The 24,863-nt window shown below is 47.4% G+C and overlaps 1 protein-coding gene across 1 annotated transcript in view; it reads left to right on the top strand.

Moving 5' to 3' along the window:
- The window catches only part of nrn1la (neuritin 1-like a), a gene marked incomplete at both ends in the record, with an annotated part of 47,795 nt that continues 22,932 nt past the window's right edge, over window positions 1-24,863 (top strand). Inside the window, one exon of the mRNA XM_080002783.1 lies at window positions 1-58. Coding sequence (XP_079858909.1) covers window positions 1-58 — 58 coding nt within the window. The remainder of the gene's footprint in view (window positions 59-24,863) is intronic.

The following is a 24,863-nucleotide window of genomic DNA, read 5'->3' as shown; positions in this document are numbered from 1 at the left end:
ATGGCATCGCTGACGAGCTGTGCGTGTCTCCTCATCCTGCCTGTTGCTCTCAACCTGAGTAAGTCACACGATCGCGGGACGTCTCGGGGAACTTTTCCAAAGCCCGCGCCGCAGATGTTTATTCCAAGGCTTCCGCGCATGTGGGTGTGAGACGTGGATCCGCAGGAAGAGCCGGTGATGTAAAAGCCACGCATGGTCCCTGCCTGTGTGGAGCCTCCAGCCCGGTGCTGCGGAGCTCCAGCTCATTTTCTTTCCTATATATATATATATTTTGTTTGTTTGTTTGTTTTGCCTTTCTTGTATACATAGATGTATTTCTCACACTTCAACGATTGTATTTCACGTTTTCCGACTTTGGTTTGCGCCGTCGGTGGAGTGTGACCCTTTATCATTCCGCGACTAAATAGAATCATAAAATCGGCCGCGTCCTGGGGGTCGAGCCCTCTTCCCCTCTCGCTGCTCGCATCGAAATGAAAACGCCGTGGGCTTGATTCCCCCCCCCCCCCCCCGGGGTGCGTTGGCACGCGAGGTGTAAATCCCCGTGGCGTCAAACCCGGGGGAGCGGCGGTTCGCGCAACGCGGCGGGATGGTCCTCGAACGGCGGCGGCAAGTCACCGCGCGACGCCGCCCTGGTCACCATGGCGACCACCGCGGCGCCCGAGCCCGCGGTTCACGGTTATGAGTTGGTCTCTCTCTCTCTCACACACACACACACACACACACACACGCCATCAAAGCCGTCATCACACACGCCATCATCTCACACACTGCTCTGTTGCTGAGGGGGGTGACGATGGAAATGAATCATAAATAACGGGCACCCCCCCCCCCCCCCCCCCCTCCCCTCCCCTCCCCCCACAGGACTCCAGCCCAGTGTATGAACTTGACGACAGGGGAACACTTAAAGCTGCCATGGCTACAACTGGATTCTCTCTCTCTCTCTCTCTCTCACGCTCTCCCCTGGCTGTGGCTCCACGCCTCCATCCGTCTTGTTTACCTCATTTATGCTGTGATATTCTGCCGCTAATGGCTCTCGGGGAGAAGAAGGACGAGTGGTCAACTGCCAGGTGTGCCGTTCGTCTCGTCTCGACTCGACTCGACACTTGCACACATTCGTGACGGGGGCCGCGTCGGCATGAACGTCGGGGACGAGTGCGGGGCCGGCCACGGTGCCTTGCTTAAGGGCACTGTGGTAAGGCAGGAGACACTGTGGATCAGGACCTGGTTCCATCTGAGCCCCCCCCCACGTCAGTGAATTTAAAATCGTTCGTCGTTGTCGGATGGCCTCAGTTCTTCATGGTAGAGAGAGCGGGGTTTCTAGGTCGTATGCACTGTATAATACCTTGGAACTTATAGTATAGCGACAGATTTTGTTACAAATTCTATTTGATCTCACTCTCAATGTGGATTTATTTTATTATATATATTTTTTTTGAACTGGTATTTCGCTCCGAGGAAACATTCCTCAAATCATCCATTGCCTCGGGACCTCCGTGCCATATCTGGGGACCCACTACAGGGGGGGAGGCTTGGTTCCCCATGTTTGGAATCGCTGCTGCAGAGGGGAACGGTAGCCGCTCTCCAGATGATCTTTTCAATCATCACTGGTCTCTGGTTGGAGGACGGGCAGTCTGCCTCACATTCCCGTTGTTGTAACATGATCCTCCTGCCGATTAGGGACTTGCTTTTTGTGGTGTTGTTTTTTTTTTTTTTTTTTAAGTGGCGACGCCAACACCCAAACGAGCTGGCGAGTTCTCCCTTGGGTGAATGGCTCCTCTCTCTCTGCGTCGTCAGCCCGACGAGAAGCAGTCCTGAGCTGCAGCACTGGCTGAGGCGCGCTGCACGTTCGCCGGACGCAGATTATATTTGATCTTTAATTGTACTCCTTGGGAAAATCCTAAGCTACTCTTCTCCCTCCCAGTTCTGCTCCAGTGAAGAAACGTTGCAGAGGGGTTTTTTTTTTTTTTTTTTGTGTATTTTTTTGCTTTTGTTTTTGTTTTTTTCCACGACTGCAGCAGAGAAATTTCAAGTCGAAGATTCCTCATTAAATTTGGGTTACAAGCCTCGTTGAAATTGCCTCAGCCAATCTCCCTCTTCCCCCCCTTCTTCCTCTCTCTCCCTCTCTCCTTCCTCTCCATTGCTCTTTTCTCCTCTAATCCACATGGCTCTTCATTACAGATATCTTAATTCGAGCTTGTAAACATGACAATCCCTTTTGCCATTGCTTGCCCCCCACAACACACACACACACACCCTCACCTCTGGTGAGGCTCTCTGGATGAATGGACACGTGTGTTTAAAATGGCATATTGTTTTCCAAACCTGGTTGATACCTACAATTGCCGGCATTGGCCAATCATGCCTCCTAAATCTTTACCCTGAACATAACGTGACACACATGCGCAGTTACACATTGCGCTTCTGCCTCACGGCAAGAAGGTCCTGGGTTCGATTCCCGCCTGGGGCGCTGTTGGCAGCGCACCCCAGTGGGTTATCTCCCGACTAGGGGCCTTTCTGTGTGGAGTTTGCATGTTCCCCCCCGTGCTCACATGGGGTTTCCTCCATATATCATTGTAAGAACTCCCACTAAAAACATGCACAAGAACATCATCCGACCGGCGATGGACGCTGAAGTTGGTCCCCGGGTGCTGCGGGCTGCCCCCCCAGAGGGAGGACAAGCCCCGATGGGGGGGGGGAAAGCGGGAAAAACATTTCACGCCCTGTTCAAATCCTCAACCTGCAAAGCCACTCTTTAATCATCATCATGAATTGATCGTCCTCGTTGATCGATGTTCTCCTCTTTGGGGAACGATCTTACCGTCTTTTGATCTATAAACAACGCATCATCATCACTTCTCCCAGAGGGGGAGGGAGAATCACAAGTGAGACAGATAAACATAGAAACAAACAATATGCCCATGGAAAAACAATATGCCCATGGAAAAACAATATGCCCATGGAAAAACAATATGCCCATGGAAAAACAATATGCCCATGGAAAAACATAGACATCAAATGACATGTATTTGACAAAACATAATGAGTTACGTTGACTGATATGGTACATCTATACGCTATATCTGATACGCTATATCTATACGGTGATAGATATAGCAGTAAAGGAGAGAAAGGGAGAAGGTAGTAACCAGGGTGGTGTGTTCGAAGCAGAAGGTGTGTGTGTGTGTGTGTGTCGGTGTGTGTGTGTGTGTGTGTGTGTGATTTAATTGTTTATTTATTTATTCCCTAAGTGTTGGTTTTCAGCCTATTACCTGAATGAAGATCAGGTACAAATTAATGCACATACAGGGGCAATACAAAATAACAGAAAGCAATACACACCCATCGGCCACAACATTAAAACCACCACTAACCCTCATCTTCTCTCCTCCCGGAGGGGATCTCCATGCGAGTGTGCCTGAGGTCAATATGCCTGGCAAAACAACTAGTGAACACTGAGCGGGGCGGGTCTAATTTGATAGATTTTGTGAATGTGTTTGAGTGTATATAATTGTACTTACTGGTTTAGTATGAGTGTGTCTCACACACACACTCTTCCAAGAAATACCTAATGAAGTATGAGTAGAGTTCGGCCCTCTTCTTCGCTCTTCATCTCCGGACTACACTTCCCATGAATATTTATATACAGACACACACACAGTCAGACAGCGTGTGTGTGTGTGTGTGTGTGTGTGTGTGTGTGTGTGTGTGTGTGTGTGTGTGTGTGTGTGTGTGTGTGTGTGTGCGCACGCACGGATTAATGCATGATAGAGAAAGAGACAGAGAGGTGTGTGTGTTACAGATGTCGTGGATATTATTGATGAGAACATCAATATCCAAGGTCAGTGGAGCTCTTGTCTCCATTGGACACACACACACGCACGCGCACACTCTTCTGATCTCGAAAGATAAGCTTTGAGGAGAGAGGGAGACCACGCGATCTGAACTCAACAAAACGATTTGTACAAAAGAAGTTGGATTTAGGGACTAGAGAGATGGCCAGAGTCGGCCCTCCAGACAGATCAGGCATCCGCAGTAGATGGGAAAAGGGGGGAAAGTCACGGCAACGGGAACATCAAAACCAAGCTTGTGGGATTCTTCAAAGACGTTTGGGTTGAGGGAGACAAATCTATCTGTCATCGCCAATATTTCACGGCTCGGTTGGCTTCTCTCTCTCTCTCTCTCTTAAACACACACACACACACACACACGCTTCTTGCAAACTCGTGATTACAATTATGAACGACTCCAGATTTGACCGCCAGAACTGTAAACGTCATTAAAATGGAACGCTTAGACACAATCGGGTCATCATTACAACTTTATTACGCAGGCATTTCCACTTTGCATGCTAATGAGCCGGAAGTGCAGCGCAACGCCATTTACACAACATTTTGTGTACGAAACCTCAAGGAGGTGACTGGGTCTCCGTACGGCGTCGGGGGCAGGCTACGTTAGTGCTGATTCATAATTAACCTCTGCACTTCCCGTGGCAGGCGGGTGGAGAGTTCAGGGCATCAAGTTCAAAACACCGCCCCCCTTTATCTAAATGCATGTCGGCGATCTGATCAAGAGACCGGTCCCGAACCGACAAAAGACGCCTCGGAAGCCAAACGTAGATTGAATTTTAATCAGCCTGCCAACCGAGCGTTGCGGCCCATAACAATTAATCAGCCCAAGTCTTAACGTTTTAATTTGCGTTGGCGACATCATCTCTTTAACGTGTGTCGGAGGCACGCTGCATCTAAAACTGATGTATGATTATCTCCGAGCCGCGTCCACGTCACAGATTTAAATGAGCGATCCGAAAGGCGAGCTCTGCATGCTAAGCAGCGTTTGTGTTTGTGAACTGGTTACTTTGAAAGGTCTCTTTTTAATGAGTCGGACTGTACATTGTATGTTTTGTTTTGTTTTATTTTGTCTTTATCCGAGTTTCAAAGTGATTCGCCCTCAAAAGAGCTTCAAGCCCAAGGAGGGGATCGGTAATGCGGTGAAGGGAAACGGAAGTAAAATCATGACGACAATCAGGGTGCATCGGTTTCAATGGAAATGCCCGAGACTCTGGGACGACGACGTCAGACGAGGCGACGGGGAAGATGAATCGCCTGTGCAGGGACGGGAGAGTCCGTTTGGTGGAAGTTCCAGGCTGAAGTTCAGGCTGAAATTAAAAAGGCGAGTCGGACTTTGTCCTTCCAGAGACTCGGAGCCCTGACAGCAAAGCCCTTCACCAGAATCCAGGAGCAGTCTGGAAGTTTCCCGCCTGAGAGCCACGCAAAGCCGTAAAAAGTCATCTGGAAAACCTTAAGATCAGTTCTGGACTTCTACACGACACCATAGCGACGTGGTCCCATCTATTAGTTGTAGTTTCGACTAGAACACCACCAACAAAAAACCAACATATTTTGAAACACCACCAAGCTCTTCGGCGATCCACGATGGCCGATTTTTGTACCACGTATCGCAGTCCCCTGAAGCTGCTCTCTCCACTGGATCACTTTAACAGGTTCTGATGCCAATCACCACCATCAATCACTGATTTCCTTTCAGGCTCAAACTGAACCGGACCGGACGTCCGCCAAGTCTGCTCCGAGCCCGTCACAAGGACACCGGGTTTTGTCGGGGACTTTAATTGGGAGGAATAATGACACCTCCTTCTCCGGACGCACGCAGGACCACGTCTGGATCCGGACTAATTCCAGTGATTAGCGAGGTCGCGGTCCTTGACCTTTCTTTACCTTCCTGGTTCGGTTCGTCCGAGGCGCTTGCGCCCAAATCCATCCCGGCGTCATTGGGATCTTACTGCCCTGCTTGGTCCTGAAGACAAAGTCCGGTTGAGTCGGGGTCCCAGGTCATGGCCAGGTTCTTCCCCCGTCGGCTTGACGTGCTTCCATTTTGTGCTTTGTTTGTACCGTTCACAAGTACCAACTTTCTCCTCAAATATCAGAACGTTTCAGATGGTGTGTCTGTGTGTGTGTGTGTGTGTGTGTGTGTGTGTGTGTGTCTGTGTGTGTGTGTGTGTGTGTGTGTGTGTGTGTGTGTGTGTGTGTGTGCGCTTTGCGGCAGAGCAGCGTCAGAGACTAACAGTGATAAGTTACAGCAACCAGCGCAGGCGCTGAAGTCAATAAAAGCTCATTAACTCAACCAGAGGGTCAGTGGCCACATCCACAGCGATACACCCCCCACTTTGTCTCTTTCACTCAGGAACCGTGTGTGTGGGAGGGGTTGGTTGTGTGTGTGTGTGTGTGTGTGTGTGTGTGTGTGTGTGTGTATGTGTGCGCGGTTGTTTCCACGCAGGTGTATGCGCAGGCATATTTACATGTGGTTGTGTGTACCAATCCAACCTGGTTTAGAGGTCCTTATGCATCGAATTTAGGGACGCGGGCGGTTGAAGGAGAGATGAAATTAAATGAATGAGAGGGATGGCTTTCCCCGCACACACGCACGCACGAACCCACACACACACACACACACACACACACACACACACTATAATAAAGACAATTTGAATGTCTAACTAAATTCTAGTGTCTTGTGTATGATGCTCATACAACCAATGAGACGTTCCCCTTGTTGTGTACTCTGTTCTGCTGAAAGTGTGTGTGTGTGTGTGTGTGTGTGTGTGTGTGTGTGTGTGTGGTGTCGGTAGTGGTGTCCTGGGTCTGGAGAGGTCCCTAACGCACCCTGAGGGGTGGCGTTCGCCAGCGCCTCTCCACCTCCATCTCTCTCCGGCTGACTCTCGTCGCCCCCCTCCTGCCTGTCGCTCCGGCTCAGTATAACGTTGCTTGTTCAAACATCTTTCTTTTTGTGCTTTCCTCTCTCTCTCTCTCTCTCTCTCTCGCTGCTCGTTCGCTCATTTGTCTGCCCCCCCATCTATTTCCCCGTCTACCCCCTTCGCGCTACTCTCTCTGCCACTGTCTTATTGTTTTACATAACAGAGGATAACTAGGCTGGGGAGGGAGAGGTATTTCTTCTTTTTTTTTATTTTTTATTTTTTATACACATCAATCTTTCATTACGGCTCCGCTGTGACTTCTCTTTAACAAGCTTTTAGGTTGAATAATGTACCAAGCGGTGTGCTTCTGGTGGGCTCTGCGTACACGCACGCACGCGCACACGCGCACACACACGCGCACACACACATGTTAATTGCCTCCCAGGTCGGATTCGTTTCCACAGCAGAGAGTGGCCACTCCATTGACCCATCTGCTGTTGGCGTTGCAGCGGACAGCGCAGCGCCCTGGGGATCGGGCGGCTCCGGGGGTTAAGTACACACACTTGCTCAAGGGCAGGAGAGGATGGGGGGGGATGCCAGGCCTCTGTTAATTGCGGAGCGCACACACACACACACACATACACACACACACACACACACACACCCACACACGTACCGCACACGCAGCACATTAGCCGACACGGAATCACATGGAGACTATCGCACCTCTCTCTCTCTCTCTCTCTCTCTCTCTCTCTGTGAGTGGGCTACAACAGCGTGAGATAAGATCAAATGTTTCTGGTCCAAAAGCCGGAGAAACGGTCAAAACAAATGTTGTGCTGGCAAAGGTAACTGGGACAGATGGTTTGCAAAAGTGTTGAAATGGCGGAGGATGAAGGGTCTGTGAGGACACCTCAACTGGAGAGGGAAAACCAAATGTGCCCCCGCAAAACTCCCAGGCCGAGAAGGGAGCAGTTGCAGACGGTGGAGCGGGAGGAGTCAGAGTTGGACTCCAGTACGGTGGAGGACTCTGCCTCAGACGGCGATGCCTCCCTGATCCACCTGCCTGGTAACAGGAAAGAAGAAATTGATGGTGGAGATAATTTCTCTGACAAGAGCTGTTGCTCAAGTCTGGCAGGCAGCAGATAGGGTGGAGAAGGGAGAAGGAGTCACAGACCAAGAAATCTACCTGGACTGAAGAAAATTCCACTGAAACTCAGGAAAGAACTGAATCAGACTGGTCCTTTGCAATCTTCAAAAAGTTTTTGAAGATTGCAAGACCGCTTTTTTTAAATTTTATTTTAATTTTTTTAAGCGACGGTCCCTATCATGTGAACGGTCACTTGAGGAAGGAGTGGGAGGGAGAGGCGGTGTGGGCTGGGACTCCTCTTCTCCAGGAGCCTCCCTCACATGTTTATGCTCCAACTGCCGGGCAGGAGAGAGTTGTGTTTTTGAATAACTTAAGCACCGTTTTTAAGCTGCTGCGAGCATGAGGATTTTGTTAATTTTTTGGAGGGGATTTAAATTGCACGGAAGATGTGTTAGACAGGAACCACAGAGAGCCTCACCGCGCCTCCATGCCAACACTGAAACAGATAAGCGGTGCAACACGTTTTAGGAGACACATGGAGGAGACAGGCTGTGAATAATAGTTTACACAGGGACTAATGTTGTCTTGCAAGTTTAGATAGGATTTACTGTTTTAAACATTTTAACGTGTGAAAATTGCCCGCTGGTTTAACGGACCATTCCCTCGTGCTGTGGGATGTTTTTATTCCGAATATTAAACCTAAAAGTGCATATTGGCATTTTAACACCTCCTTACTTCATGACATTAATTTTAAGGAAGCTTTTAATTTTTAATTATGTTTTTTTCCAACACAGAAACAGGATTTTAAATGTTGAGGGCAGTGGTAGGACTAGGGCGAGGTGCGGGTGGAACAGCTCTTCAATGTTCCAAAGGACATCCAGCACCATGCACCATCAGAGACCTGGAGATTGGAAGAGTGGAACTGCAAAACATTTGAGGTTCCACAGGAAATTGAGGATACTGTACATTGAAGTTCTCAGATCCAAAAGGAATGCTCTCGCAGACCTACTGGACTCCCAGGGCTCAGGGGGTGTCGATCAGGTCTAGGTTTATGAATGCAGCGCGGACGGATGCCCCCGTCCACGTCTTTTTCTTTGGCTTGGAGAAGGCGGCAACGGGCAAAGCAACACACAAATGTTGTGTAAAGGGTTAAAATAGGAGTCAGCTCAATGAACGAGTGGACACAGTGTGGAGGCAGGAGCTGAGGGCGGAGGAGGGTAGGAAGCCAGTGTGGAGGGGGTGTCTTATAAAACACCATCCAGAAAAGGAAGGGGTGACCTCCAAAGGAGACCTCTACACGGTGCTGGAGCCGACAATGCTTTAATAACTAAAGTAAATCCATCAGTTGCAGCGAGTGGACGTGTTGCAGAGGAACTGACACTGTGTACCACTGTTCCCTGGAATGCAAAAGACTTGAACCCTTGTTTGGTATTTTACGCATTTTATTTTTACTTTTGTAGGTATCAAAATGGCAGATGATGAACTTCCTGACAGGAGAGGCCAAACTGGCCATCGATAAGAGCAGAAAGAACGTGGTGGAGGGGAAGGCGGGGCAGGAAGTCCCTCCCCATGCTGAAAGCTCTGGTGAGGGGCGGTGAGTCTGGGCGGTCGATTTCACCTGGAGAACGTTCGATTTCACCTGGGGAACGGTCAATTTAACCTGGGGAATGTTCGATTTCACCTGGGGAACGTACGGTTTTACCTGGGGAACGTTCGATTCCACCTGGGGAACGTACAGTTTTACCTGGGGAACGTACGGTTTTACCTGGGGAACATACGATTTCACCTGGGGAACGTACGATTTCACCTGGGGAACGTACGATTTCACCTGGGGAACGTTCGATTCCACCTGGGGAACGTTCGATTTCACCTGGGGAACGGTCAATTTAACCTGGGGAACGTTCGATTTCACCTGGGGAACGTACGGTTTTACCTGGGGAACAGTCAATTTAACCTGGGGAACGTCCAATTTCACCTGGGGAACGTCCAATTTCACCTGGGGAACGTTCAATTTCACCTGGGGAACGTTCAATTTCACCTGGGGAACGTACAGTTTTACCTGGGGAACGTTCGATTTCACCTGGGGAACGTTCGATTTCACCTGGGGATAGTACGATTTCACCTGGGGAACGTTCAATTTCACCTGGGGAACGTTCGATTTAACGTCCATGTTAAGATCTGTAAAATAAAAGTATTTTAAGAAGCTAACAAAAATCTCAAGTCCTGCGTCGGCCCCCGGCAGCCCGAATAAGTCCCCTTCCCTGCTCCCGAATAACCCCACCACTACAGAGTCAGATTCCCAAGTTCCGACTTCCAATGGAATGCAGCATCAAAGTTATTCAAGTAAAATGAACTTTCCCTCCCGTGCAGGCAAGATGAGCGTCCCCAACCCGCTCGCTTTCCCCCCCCCCTTTTTTTTTCCCAACTTTTTGCGGAGAACGCAGTGGATGATTCACATCAGTTCCCTCAATTTATTACAAATGAATGTTTTTGGGGTGATGGAAGGGGCGCTTGGCTGACTCCTGAAAGGGGGGCGGGGTCTGGGTAAGGTCTGAGATGTTGGTTGGAACAGTGAGTGAAGGGAGCCTCAGACCCCACAGCTTCTCTCTTTTGCATAAACATGAGCTTCACATCCTCCACGGAAGCATTTTCAAACTGACCTTGGAGGACCACGTCACGTCCATTTTCGACCCGGGTGGAGTGTTTCATTTGTTCTGTTGTGGAGGCGCGATTCATAAGCCCAAGAACAAGAACTTATATACTCTTAGGTCAGGGTAATGATCCCCGATTTAGAATATTGTTTTGGGATTGGAAAGATAGAGAACCTTTAACAGATAACCGTACTGTCTCCAGGCCCAGAACACAGGCCGACACCACTCTAAAACACACACACACACACACATACACACACATACATACATACATACATACACACACACCACAGTGGTAATAATTGTATTTAGAGCATACATTTGCATACTCTTCAAGATAAATTAGAAACAAACACACACACACACACACACACACACTGATATACATACACCAATTGTACAGTAAACCAAAGCAATTATCTCCGGCTTAGGACTGCGGAGAGAGCCAAAATTAATTCAAGATAAAAGAGCTTCAATGCTATTACGGCGCTGACGGGAACTTCACTGGAATATTTAAATCGGCTCTGTTCCAGAGCGTCCAGGGAGGTGCAGAGTCCAACAGCGGAGGGAGCGTGGTTATGGGAAATAAAGCTTACTGTAAACATCCGCTTTTCGTGCTGGTGTCTAGGTCAGGCCTTTCTACACAAAAAGCAGCTTTTCCACAGAGCTTAAAGTGGTAATCCATACCATTGGCTGTGTTGGGTGGATAACGCGCCAAGCCCCAGTTCCATTCAAAAGTGCAATGTTTTGTTTTTTTTGTTGTTTTTTTTTCCCAACATCTGGTTTTTCCCTCATCTTTACTCAATGTTCCTCCATATCAACAATTTGCTGACCACGACTTGCTACGCTGCTTCATCAAATTCACCGCGGCTGCTTGCGGTGTTGGTGGCAGACCCCACCACCAACAATGGAATCAGCATATTGCAAATGCATTGCATGGCTGCTCCTTATAAAGTGCCAGCTGAAGTATCAGATATGGGACTTTTCAACTAAAACAACCGTATGGATTACCACTTTAAAAACAAGTTCCACAATGACCTTTTGATGCCGTGATCATTTGAAGAGTTGCACTGTTTATTTTTTTGTTTTTTGTTTTTGTTCGTTTTTTTTTTTTTTACCTGGTGCTGGAGTCGAGCTTTCTGTGACTCTCTCGGCTGTTGATCTTGTCTTGCTCTCTCCTCCCCCGACCAGGTGCGTTTGTTTTACGGCCCAAACGCTGGGCTGGTGGCAGCAAGCCGGCTGAATAAAAAAAACAAACCGGCATGGACGTTTAAAGCTTCCTGCCAAAATGATTAGATCCGTTATCTCCTGTGTGTGTGTGTGTGTGTGTGTGTGTGTGTGTGTGTGTGTGTGTGTGTGTGTGTGTGTGTGTGTGTGTCTCCCAGGAGACCATTGGAAGCTAAATACGTCCCTATCCCTCCACACACAGTGCTTTTATAAAGTACAAAGACAATCTTTCATGACCACTGTTAGTTCAAGGGCCTTTTTAATCACCCTGCTACTGTTATGCAGGCAGGGTGGCGTGCGTGCGTGCGTGTGTGTGTGCATGCAACCAGTAGGGAATTGATCCGCACCAATCATCATCGCACATCACTGCTTCCGTGTTTCATAAAAACAGTCTCTCGCTCTCACATGAATCACATGGAGACTATCGCACCTCTCTCTCTCTCTCTCTCTCTCTCTCTCTCTCTCTCTCTCTCTCCGTCTCCGTCCACCTGCCGTCTCTGATCACTCTTCCCCTCCCTCTGTCTGTCTTCCTGTGTGGCTCTGGTTCTCCATCAAGGCCGCTGCGCCTCTGGTGTTTTTGGGAGGACACTTGCGACTGACGGCAGCTTCTCTCTCTCTCTCTCTCTCTCTCTCTCTCTCTCAAGGTGTCCTTTTCTCCCGTCGCCCCCTTCAGCGCTCACTTTCCCTCTCTCCTTCACTTTTCCCTTCCTTCTCCCGAGCATGCCTCCAACTTTTGCTCTCCCAAAGTTTTTTTCTTTGCCCCATCTCTCTCTCTCTCTCTCTCGCGCGCTCGTTCTTTCTTCTTTTTCTTAGATAAGTGCGTCAATCGCTCTTGCTCCCAGAGCTGCCAGTGTTAGATTGGGTTGTGTGAGAGCGGGGGGTTACCTAACACACTGGGTCTCCGGAGGATGAAGTCGCTGTTACACATGTGCCGCCGCAGTCGTCCACGGCCTCATACATATTCATCCCGGCAGCTTCGTAGTATTCCAAAAATATGTGAAAAGTGTTTCCGTCTAACTTTACAAGGGAAAGTTTGAGCGATTTCGGTGGAAGAGGCGCGTCCCCAGACGGGCGACGTGAGCTCCGCCGCCACGCTTTGAGCGGCACAGGCTACATTTTGTTTCCTTAATTAGTACTCAAACTACATTAAAACACTTTTTTTCTTCTTCCCATTACTGTATTAATGTGTGCCACTTGTATTAGTAATGTTGCAATACTTTAACTTATTCTTTTCTTCTTACTGTTGACTAGCTACTACTAGTTAGCATATTGCCACTAATTATCATAGTGCCACTAGTTAGCATAGTGCTACTAGTTATCATAGTGCCACTACTAAGCATATTGCCACTAGTTACCATAGTGCCACTAGTTAGCATATTGCTACTAGTTATCATATTGCCACTAGTTAGCATAGTGCTACTAGTTATCATAGTGCCACTACTAAGCATATTGCCACTAGTTACCATAGTGCCACTAGTTAGCATAGTGCTACTAGTTATCATAGTGCCACTACTAAGCATATTGCCACTAGTTATCATAGTGCCACTACTAAGCATATTGCCACTAGTTATCATAGTGCCACTAGTTAGCATAGTGCTACTAGTTATCGTAGTGCCACTAGTTAGCATAGTACCACTAGTTAGCATATTGCCCCTAGTTGGCATAGTGCCACTAGTTAGCATTGTGCCACTAGTTAGCAAAGTGCTACTAGTCAGCATAGTGCTACTTCATGTTAACTTGTGTAGATAGATGTGTATTATTAATTATCTCATTTTAATTTGTATTTGTTTTTTGACTGCACTGTTTTTTGCTGCTCTAAGGCCTGAATCTCCTGACTTTGGATTAATAAAGTCTTATCTTGCCTTCTCAATTAGTCTGCAGTCCTCCTCTGCCGTCAATCTTGACAGGCCGTTGCAGTAGTACTTCAGTTCTTCTGGAGCTCCCCCATCGCCTGCCTCACGTAGTGATGAAATTTTCAACTATTTTTCTGAAACTCTGCTTGGTTTTTGCAAACATTGGCTCAAAAACGAGTTACAATCCAGAATTGACGTCACATTTTTGATTCATTCAGCTTGAAAAAAAATTTAAAAAATCCAGCTCTTGCGTGAACCTTTAGAAAAACTTCAACCGAATAAATACTGATGAATTAAAGGTCACTGTGGTTTTTTTGTGCAAATGCAAGTGCAAGTGTTTCTTTTAATACTTCATCTGCTGTTTGGTTTCGTGCCAAATAGCCCATCAAATTCAACTTATCAGGCGGATTCCAGAATCTGGCGGGGTTGGCTGAGTGTTCATTTGGAGTCTTACTGGTCCGACTGGTGCCCAGTGCGTATCGTTGGGAACCTGCTGAGTCCGGGGTGCCTGTCTGTCCGAGCCGGCTCACCGCTCTGGCCACACCCCGTCACGTCGAACCGTGCTTATTTTTCAACCGGCTATAGCTGTTTGGCAGTCAGTCGGTGTGATTTGCTATGCGCCGTCAGCTTAAAAAAACAAAGCTGAACCCGTAATACTCCGCTGCTTCTGCTCCGTGAGGTCCTCCTCGGCGGCTCCCGCCGTAAATTGGGATTCAGCTCGACCACGCGGCGCACGGGGGCTTTGCCGGGGTCAGCTAACGAGCCAGCGAGCGAAAGTCCAAATTGTCAAAAGAATGAAATTGAATTTGAAGTTATTTCTGCTTCACCGTGCCACGAGGCTGCTCTTCTATTGGTTCTAAGTTAAATATCAGAAACCTGCGATCGGCAAGACGGTGCCAGCGGGTGCTGCCGGCCGTGGGCCGCTGTCGGTTCCGTTCGTGTTCCCCTTTGTGTTTGCGTCCGTTCCGATCGGGAACACCCGATGGCCGCTGCCGCGCCGCGGTGTTCCGGCCGAACGCGCATCGGCGTCGCCGCTTTATCTGGATCCTGTGTGCGCCGCGCTAGTACCCGGTACCCGGATGAGGAAATCTGGACCCGCGGAGGAGGAGGAGCCTCCCCGAAGCCGGTCACCCAGACCCGGCTCCGAAACCAGGATGGTTGTGGTCAATGCTCCAGATCACCGGCAAATAACACGTTTATCTCGAATGATTTCTCCACTTCCCGTGGATTGGGGTTTTTTTTGTGTGTGTGAGTGAGTATCGGTGAGTCAAGCTCATTTTCTGAAGTTTAAACGGCAGATTGTACAGACTTCAACTCCCCGAGGACTTTGAACTGAATATGTTCGAGTTGGGTCGATCTCACCCGGTGCTGTGCGCTGCGGCACACCCACCACCTTTCATCAATGACTTTTCTCACTTCTTGGCTGGAATTAGGCCTGACTATGACAGCGTTCTCATCGTGTCCTTCCGTTCAGGTGTGCCGTGCACTTTGTGTCCCCGTCACGTGCCCGTTTTTTGGTTTTTGACTTGTCTCCCGTGTATCCTTAACCCTTCCACCGCTGGACAGTTCTCTGCTGCTTTTAAAAAGGCTGTCGAGACCGACTCCCCCTTTGTTTGAATAACCTCACTATTTTATTCCACCCCCCCAAAAACACCCGGTACCCCTCCCCCCCTCAGAAACCTGTAAAAAAATCTCCACTTTTTGGTTGCGAGTGTTACAGCACACATCTCACCCCCTTCTTGTGACCCGTCCTTAGCTGGCACTTGCTCTGCTGTTTTCTAGAGGTTTTGCTCTCTTCTTCTGCTTTCTCTTCGAAAGGAAATTTCCGATCGTATGAAATCTTCAGCTTGCCCCACAGATGTTGCCCCCCCCCCCCCCCCCTCGCCTTTTTAAAGAGATTTGTGAGACGATCGGACCACACCATCCAAATAATTATGAACAGCAGTCTCGCTTCAGGTGCAAATTTTAAACATGCCGTCGTGCAACCGTTGATCAAAAAATCCAATCTCGACACCTCAGGCTTCTCCAATCTAAGACCAATTTCTAAACTTTCTTTCCAAAAGTTTGGAGAAAGTTGTACTCATACAATTGCAATCTTTTCTCTGCATTTTTAAAAGTTTATAATCATCCTTTGTTAGCTACTGATTCCGGGGATTCCGCCATTCTTATGCTTTTAGATCTCACAGTTGCATTTGACACAGTCGACCATAGTTTCCTCATCTCTCGTCTGGAGCATGGTACTGGTATTAAAGGTACTGCTCTGGAGTGCTTCAGCTCTTACTTTTCCAACAGAAGTTTTTCTGTCAGCCCTGGTGACTGTATCCTCCTCAGCGCCTCTCCCTTGTGGAGTCGCTCAGGGTTCTATTCTTGGGCCAATCCCTTTTTCCCTTTATATGCTTCCCTTAGGGTCCATTCTAAGGAAATATGGCATTTTGTTCCATCGTTACTCAGATGGCACTCAAATTGACCTGCCTTTGAAACAGAAAGATGCAAACTCTTCAAAACCATTGTCGGACTGTCTCAACGACGTCAAAGCTTGGGTGGCCTTCCATTTTTTAAACATAAATGACAGTAAAACTAAAGTTATGATATTTGGACCCAGTGGTGCCTGTGATGCCCCTCATATGGACCCGTGTTCACTGGAACCATATGTAAAACCCAGTGTAAAAAATCTGGAGGGGTAATCGACATTGATTTTAAATTGAATAAACCCAGTGATCAAACCTAGCTTTTTCCAGCGGAGGCTCTTATCTAAGGTTGCGTCCTTTTTATCAATCGAGACACATCTCCCCCCTACTGGCCTCCCTTCACTGGGTCCCTGTACATTTTAGGATTGATTTAAATATTTTATTGTTTGCCTATAAATCATTAAATGGGCTCCAAACTATCTCTCTGACCTTTTACAACCCCACATCCATCAAGGTCACTCAGGTCCGCTGACCAGTTGTTCCTGGTTGTCCCAAGACCAAGGTTGAATCACACGGGAGATCGGGCCTTTGCAGTTGTAGACCCCAAACTCTGGAACAAGTTGCCTCTGCATGTTAGGCTGGCCCCTATACCTCCGGTTTTAAAATCCTGTCTTAAAACACACCTTTATTCCCTGGCTTTTAACCCAGTATGAGAGTTGCCTCTGTTATTCTTATGGTCTTATTGCTTTTATCACTTCATTGTCTTCTGTATTCTAACTGGTCTTTGTGTTTCTATTGTATTGTTTTATGGTTTTTGCCATTTCTGATTGTACAGCACTTTGGTCAACTGTTTTTAAATGTGCTTTATAAATACATTTGGATTGGATTGTTCAGAGCCCTGCCCTTCCCAGGCGTATACTGTGGTTTCCAGGAAGTAGACGGAGCCAATCAGGGTGTGGTAGACTTACAGTATGTTACCCCTGTCCACTCACAATGATTTAGAACTCATCATGGCCAAAAGTTGTCCCAAGGTGCTCTTGCTCGGAAAGGTTGTGGACAAGATCTCTGTCCGTCGACACATAAGTCAGAGATTTCCTCGCAGACTCAAAGAAAAAACCCCCAAAAAAACAGTCTGCTACCCAGAGACGAAGGGTCAGAAAAAAAAAAAATCTTGCGGTACTTCAGTTCTTTTCCAGGAGCGAGGCGGTATTAATGATCCTGAGCCCGGCGGTGCTGCATTGGAGAAAGCAGCGGTTTAGCACAGCTCTCTGCATCCAGAGCTCCGATGTCACAGAGATCCGCTGGAAATCCAACCTGCAAAATATCACGTTTGTGGAGCGACAAAGGGTTGGTCGGCTTGGAGTTTCTGCAAGAGCTTAGCCTCGTATTAATGCTCTGTTTACAGTCCTCCTCTCTGACCCCGAGTATCTGGATTGACCTCCTCAAGGTTGCTGCATTGGCACATGTTGAGCCAATGCAGTTTAATCTTCTCCAAACAAAGCCGGGGGGTGGGGAGCGGGGTGGGTGGGAATGGAGAAGAAGAAGAAACCCTCCAGTAATGTGAGAATTCCTCCCTCGAGACTTCCTTGGAGCTGTGGTGTAAGGGGATGGGGTTGTTTTCTGCTTGTGTCGGGCTTTCGCCGCAGAGGCTGGGGGGGTTCTTGTGCGCTGACCGTAGCTTTGCCTCAATTTGCGTCGAGACGACCTGACCACGTGGGCAACGGTGGAATATTCATCAAGTTACGCGTCCTTTCATCGACCGCTCGATCTGTGTGGCTGCCTGTGCGTATTGGGCGGGGGTTGCGATCGGGCGTTCTTGATGCCGAAACACCGAGCATTTTGGCCGTCGCTTTTGTCTTTAATCTTTCCGGATGAAGGAGACCGAAGCCACGGTTCACATTAATTCATCCGCCTCTCCTTCACCTCTATGCGTCTACACTCTTACAACCCTTCCAGTCAAAGTTTTTCCCCCACGCCTGTGAGAGTTTTAGACAGAGATAAAAGGAGAGGAAGAGAGTGAGAAATTGCCTCTGTGGTGATGCGATTAGAGGAGAGCGAGAGAGCGACGCCGGGCCGAGGAGGAGACCCATAAAAAACAGCCTCTCTGCTTGTTTCCCCTTCTAATGTTTCCTCCTGATCACCACCTGCCCCCGCGTAACCCAGGCACTTTACAAAGAGAGCCACATTACGGGAGCCCGCTTAATCGCTACGAGCGCCAATTTGATCAATTTATATCAAACCAGAGAACACACACACACACACACACAAACACACACGTATATATACACTTCCTAGCTCTTTAAAGCCAATTTAATCACCGATCACAGGGCTTAACAAAGATAAAAGCCTCCTATAATCTCGGAGACTTGTTTCATTTCATCTGCGCCGGGGAGGAAGGCTCCAGCAACTCCGCCGTCTCGGTTTAAACACCCCGCTCCCCGCCGGAGTTCTAATAAAAACAGGACGGCGCCAAGATCAGAGCCGAATCTGTCTGGAGGTCCGACGGTTTCTGCGGAGTTGCGCCGAACCCCCCGCTGGCAGTCAGAGGCAAAAGTACCGGGCAGAGCTGGCAGAAAGTGCGGATTGTTCAGGTTAGAAGAACTCCAGACTGATTAAGGTCCTGTTTGGGGAGGGAAGATAAGTTTCGAAGATGAGTTTGGATTTCTGACCTGTCTAAGTATACAGTAAAGCTGTTGACAGAGTGATAATGTTGCTGTGAGTGTCTTCTCGGCCACGTGATGTGGGCTTGACGTGGGGGTTTCCTGCCCCGAGCATCGTCAAGCCTTTACGCGTCTCACAGAATGGGGTTTGATTGAGGCAAAACGCTATAGACAGATAAAAGTAGATATACTGTATATTCGTTTTACGGTTGATTCTTTCTCATGGAGTCACCTTTCGGAGTGTGTGAGGATTTGTAGCCGCCCTGTTTCGGTCCCGCGGAGCTGGCGTGAGTGGCCTGTTGATAGAGTTGAAACCGCTGAGTTGCTGTCCAGTAATGAAACATGTCAGTGGGTTTGCTATGATCAAACCACCAAACAAGACGTTTAATCGACCGCCTGCAAAGTTTATTTTGCCGGCCTTCCAGAAAAGAAATGAACATGACGCATGTGCGTGCGTGCGTGCGTGCGTGCGTGCGTGCGTGCTGCGTGCGTGCGTGCGCTATATTTGTGTTTGTTTCTGTGCTGGCATATGGGCGTAGAATATGCATCTGTGTAATACAAGAGAGCTCTTGAAACCCCCGTCTCATCTGGCTGCAATCAGAGATCCATGCTTAGACAGCTGTGTGTGTGTGTGTGTGTGTGTGTGTGTGTGTGTGTGTGTGTGTGTGTGTGTGTGTGTGTGTGTGTGTGTGTGTGTGTGTGTGTGTGTGTGTGTGTGTGTGTGTGTGTGTGTGTGTGTGTGTGTGTGTGTTGGGATGCAGTGGGCAAATCACTCAACTGTCTGACATTGAGGGTGTCTGTGTGTTTGTGGCTGTTGTGCATCAAGGCTACATTCCACTTCACACAGTGTATTCTATATTTATATACTGTGAATTTGTGCGTGTGTCCATTTCTACATTCATATACATTCTGTATGTTCTTGGATCAAAGCAAGGGGAATGCGATGTGTGTGTGTGTGTGTGTGTGTGTGTGTGTGTGTGTCTGTGTGTCGGTGGGTCTGTGTGTCGGTGTGCGTGTGTGTGCAGAGTGCATCGGGTACATGTGGATTATGGAAAAAGCGCCCGCTACAAAAAGAATACTTAAGTGGCTTCACATTTATCCAACTTGTCACACTAAATCAGTGGCCCTACAGCGCCCAACGTCAAGATGTTTTTCTGTGAAGAGGTTTTTATTCCAAAAACTAAGTGACGTGGCTATGGGAGAGTTTAGTAAAGTAGAGGATTTTAATAAGGACACCCCCACTCCTCGTCCCCAGGATATCATTTGTTCCCTCAAACTATGAATCCATTAATAATATCCTAAAATCACTAGTGGTCCCCATTGACTCAGAAATGTGTTCTTTCATATTATCACTCTGCCGCTATACATAAGACTATGCTTAAGGGAAAGACTGATCTATTTCTGGAGAGTTCTTGACGAGGCAATCAGTGAAAAGATTCTTAAAATTTCCAAACTCTTCATTTGTTTGATTCCATTCGTGTAATGCATGGGTGAGCGAGGGAGGCCTTCCTGAACGACGAAGGAGAGTCAGAAGAGTCGCTTGGCTCTGAGTTGTGAATGGAACTGGCACAGGAATCTTCTGTCGGAGTGGCCCCCGCCTGCCGAGTCGTTTAAAAGATTTGTTCAATACGAAGGAATCGTTCACGAGTCTTAGATCACTACTCCGTGCATGCATTTGTACTGCAGTCTAGACTTGTGCCACTTTACGACTGACTTACTTGATTTAAGCCCTTTGACCCTCTATGCCACTGATGAATATCCACCATCTTGTTTTTTGATGTGACGTGCGCGCGGGTTCGAAATTCGTTTCTACCGGATAAACCCTGGTTACACATGGATACAATCCAGGGAATTCAATTTTGCCGCACATCAAGAGCAGGGGCTTAAACAAAGTGATTATTTATTGGCAGGTACTAAAACCCAGGGGTTAGGGCTGCACGATCAGGGATGTCCCCAAGAGGGGGCCGGGGGGCATGACCACCATGATACAATCGCTGGCCCCACCACTGTCTATTCCATCCCCACCTCCAAAGCCTCCAACGTCAGCTTGACGAGCGAGCCAGCGTTTGAGCAGTTCTACGTCCTCCGGGCTCGCAGGATCCGCGGAGCAGAGGATAGTTTCCCCCGCTCAAACAAATAATAACAGTGTGTTTTTATTGTAGATTCATTTATTTTAGTTTCCTAATTCAATGAAACAAAATTGGTATTCACGTGAATACTGCTTTGGTGCGTCGCCCAAAGATTTTCCCTGGGCCCATCTGGCCACCCCTATGAAAAATGACTGTGGGCGTCGCTGTGCACGATATATGATTTCAGCATCATCATCGCGATGTTCGCGTGCGTCACGTGGCAGGACATGCCATGTCAAGTAAGGCAAATGAACTCACTCACGATTCAAAAGGAAAATGCGTCTGGTTCTCATTTATCCTTATAAGAAAGAGTAATATTTATTCTTTACAAATGAAGGGAAAAGAAACCTTCCTGTCACAGTGACAGTTTACTCATTATACCCTAAATGTGCCAAGAATAAAGATATTATTATTTGTATTAACCACGCAGATGCACTCCCTTTCAAAATCAGCCCAATCATTCCAGAATGATTCATTCTTTCTAAAGAACTATTACTACTATAGAGCTATTCAAGTTATCAGGTGAAAATTCCTTTATTTTTTCATATCGCAATATATTTTGCAGGAAAAAAAACATTGCAATGTCAGTTTTTTTTCCCCAATATCGTGCGGCCTGACCAGGGGTGTAAAGATTTCGATTTTAAATTGAATACTAGTAATTATAATGCATATTCTCTCAAGTCATGGTCACTGCTGCCGTGGTATTATTTTCCTGAGTTGATTCAGTGAAGGGGGGGGGATGTGGAATCGAATGTTAATAGGAGGAGGGTCAAGTGGTTATTTTTTTTATTAAGAAATTAATAGTGAAGTTCACTCCACCCCGCACACCCTGTTAATTATCTGGATTGATGTTACTATGGCGATCCACTGTGGATCCTGTCTTGAGTGTGGAGGCCAGAGGAGGAGGAGGAGGGCTCTTACATGTAGCTTCTCCAATTTGATCCCCATTTTTTCCCATCTAAGTGAATGGGACCGGAGATCTTAGAAAGATATTTTCAAGTCTTTTTATTTAGAGGGGCTACTTCTCTTCTGTCGAATGTTGTTTCCCCTTGTGCTTTTCTTTCGACTAGCTGTGCTTAGTTGTTTTAATTTGTCTCTATTTGATGATATATAATATATGGGTGGCCCACAAGAAGACTTACAAACACGTCGGTGTCGGGATATTCGCCTCGGTATTGCACCAAAAGGAAAGTCAATGGTATCGACCATCGCTACCCTGCTCCTATTGATTCCAGCACGTATGTGGCGCCTGGAGTTCACTCTCCTGCATAGGCGCTTGCTGCAAAACATGCTAAACCTTCCAAAAAGAAAACTCCATTTGCAGTCCACTTTTTTTATGCAGTCAGTGCTTGGGAAACTTATGAGTTGGGTTGACAACCTTAAATGTCCAGTCATACTGACCTCACCGAGGGGCGAATTCTCAAAGATGGATTGAACTGCGCCTCAGTTGCGCCCGCTATCTGCGCCGTCTCAAGGTCCCATTCACAAAAGATATTGCACTTATGATATGGCGACGCAAACACGGCCCTAAAGCCCTAAAGGGTTGCTGCTGAGTGCTATTTGCGCTGGTTTTGTGTCTGATCGCAAGCTCTAACTTTAGACAAAAAAATGGACTTAGTATTTTTATGTTTATGTGCAGTGACTAAAACATAAAAATTTTATGAATAAATCTATCATCAAATGTACTCTTCCGACACAGTTACTTTATTACATGAATATATGTGAATACTTTTACTTAAGAAATTCTAGTTTTAATGTAACAATGTACATTTTCATAATGTTAATGTTAATATTAGATGTTAATAATAATGTTAATAATGTTAATATTTTACCACAAAGTTCATTTTTTTTCAGTGCGGGCCGAACGCTGCGGCCTTTCAGGTGCAGCGGCCCGCTGCGGAGCTGTCCATGGTCCTGAGGTTTGATGCCATCTGTGGGTCAATGCCAGTTGTGACCACTTTATCGCTATTCCCTATAACTTTTAGTTGTTTTTTCAATATCTTTTGAGTTCAATAGGAATTATAGAATCGTTTTTCTCAATGTTTGTAACGTCTTGTTGTACGATAAGTTATTAAAAGTTTCAATAACTTTGATTTGGAGTGCGCTTTGAAAACCACCACGAACTGCTCTGCGTTCCGCTACCTTCAGATGCCGTGACATAATTATAATAATAATAATGTTAATAATGTCAATATATAATTTATAGATCACTGGAAAGTCTAGGCGTGGCATCCCTTATAAATGTGCTTCAGGTGCACCACCTATCTGAAGACGATAGCTGCAAAGTTGTTTTTTTATATATATCCGCACAGTTACCACCGGGTCTCTGCAGACGGCAATAGCATCACTCGAAACTGCGTGTGGCTATTAGCACCTGTGTTTGTGAATTGTGCGCAATTTGAAACAAGGCTCATTTGCATAGAATTTTGCACCAAATGTACAAATAATACCTAATTAAAATATGTGCAAATAGCACCGGCGCACCGAGACGCTATTTGCATGGCACTGCAGTAAACGGTGCATCTCACCGTTTGCTGTTTGCTGCTTTGTGAAGTAGACGCTTTTTCTGTTATCTGCGCCGGTTTAGCGGCCGCACACCTTCACCTTCTTCCTTCATACTTGCCTGTCTGTCATTTCCGAAAAATGTAGCTCAACACGCGTGCGTTTGTTTCCCTTTGTTTGGTCTGAAGTTATCCTTTTCCCGCTCGGCTTCATTTGACCTCATCTCGCTGTCGGCTCTTCGGGGGCTTCAAGCCGGCGAGCGAGAGGATCAGCGACGCTTGTGCATACATCACAGCCCACAGCAATCAAAGCCCCAGTAGCACTTTGTAAATCTACAAAAGCTTCTTTTTGCCTCTTCTTTTTTTTTTTTTTTTTTTTTACACACAAACAAGATCAGAAAAGCCTCGCTCATCGAAGCAGCCGCTAAGATAAACCGTTATCCACGACAGAACGCTTCAAACCGCGGCTAATAAGCACCGGGGCGGTCCGTCCAATGTCTGTCCAGGGGGCTGATGACCAGAACAACAGTAAAAATGTACAAATAAAAGCAGAACAGGAGAGACTAGAACCTGCCAAGGTTATCACGTCATCACCTAACCCTAAACGGTGGAGCAGATTGCGATCGTTTTGGAAAATCGTTGCATTCCACAATCATATGTTTCCCTCTGAATTCCAGTGGAATTTTGTGACGAATGGAATGTGAGTTAGTTAAGTTTCCATCAGTTGGGTTGAGGAAAAGTCCGTCTACCTGAATTTTTATCTTCCAATCCTCAATGCCAATAAATGGCTCTTCTGCCATGCATAGACACAAATTATTGCACGTTTTATCTAAGCGGCACCAAACAAAATATTAAAAAATGACGATTCGAACGTTAATCTCATTTAACTGATCTGAATTTACTGTCGACAAAAACTTCACGATCTTGACGGACGGCCCTGGTGGCGGCAGAACAGAGAGACCAATGTTGAAAGGGTTTAAAGGGTTAAATGGACGCGCAAAAAGTTTATTGCAAAGGTCGATGTAGATTTCCCTCCCTCCCTCCCCTGCCACCCCCCTCCCTCTTCAAACATGGCCCGCGCTCTTTTCATGTTAAGCAGCAGCGATCTGATCCGCAGCGGGCCCCCGTCTCGCGGCTTTTCCTCCTCTTACACAAATTATGCGGCCAACACCACAACACCCGCTTCCTCCCGCCCCTTCCCAGCGGCTAATGAAGCACCTGTCGGTCGGTTGATCCCGGGGCCGAGGCGCCTTCGCGATTGGCCCGCCGGCCTCATTACAGAAGATTAGTGAGTTGACAAGAGCCCCCACCCCTCAACCCCCCCGTGCCGTAATTCCCGCTGACTGACAGTTCAATCGAGCGTGGCCGAGTTGTTGTCTTTGAGCGGTTTAGCCTCCGACGCCTCGGGTCATTAAAACCGGCAAAAACTCCTTTTACTCCGGTGTTGCGTTTAGCCTCGCCGCCGCCGTTTCATGTACCATTACTGATTTCCCCCTTAACAACCCTCCCCCTTGCTTGCTTTCTTTCTTTCTCTCTCCCCTTCCATCCATCCTTCTCTTCTCTAAATTTGGTAATGGAAAGGTAGAGAAGTTTAGATCGTCACGGTGCAGCGCTCGGTCCGGTCTAATTAAAAGG

Source organism: Zeus faber (assembly GCF_960531495.2).
Source record: "Zeus faber genome assembly, chromosome: 6".
Classification (NCBI taxonomy): Eukaryota; Metazoa; Chordata; class Actinopteri; order Zeiformes; family Zeidae; genus Zeus; species Zeus faber.
This window is presented reverse-complemented; position numbering and strand designations above follow the sequence as displayed.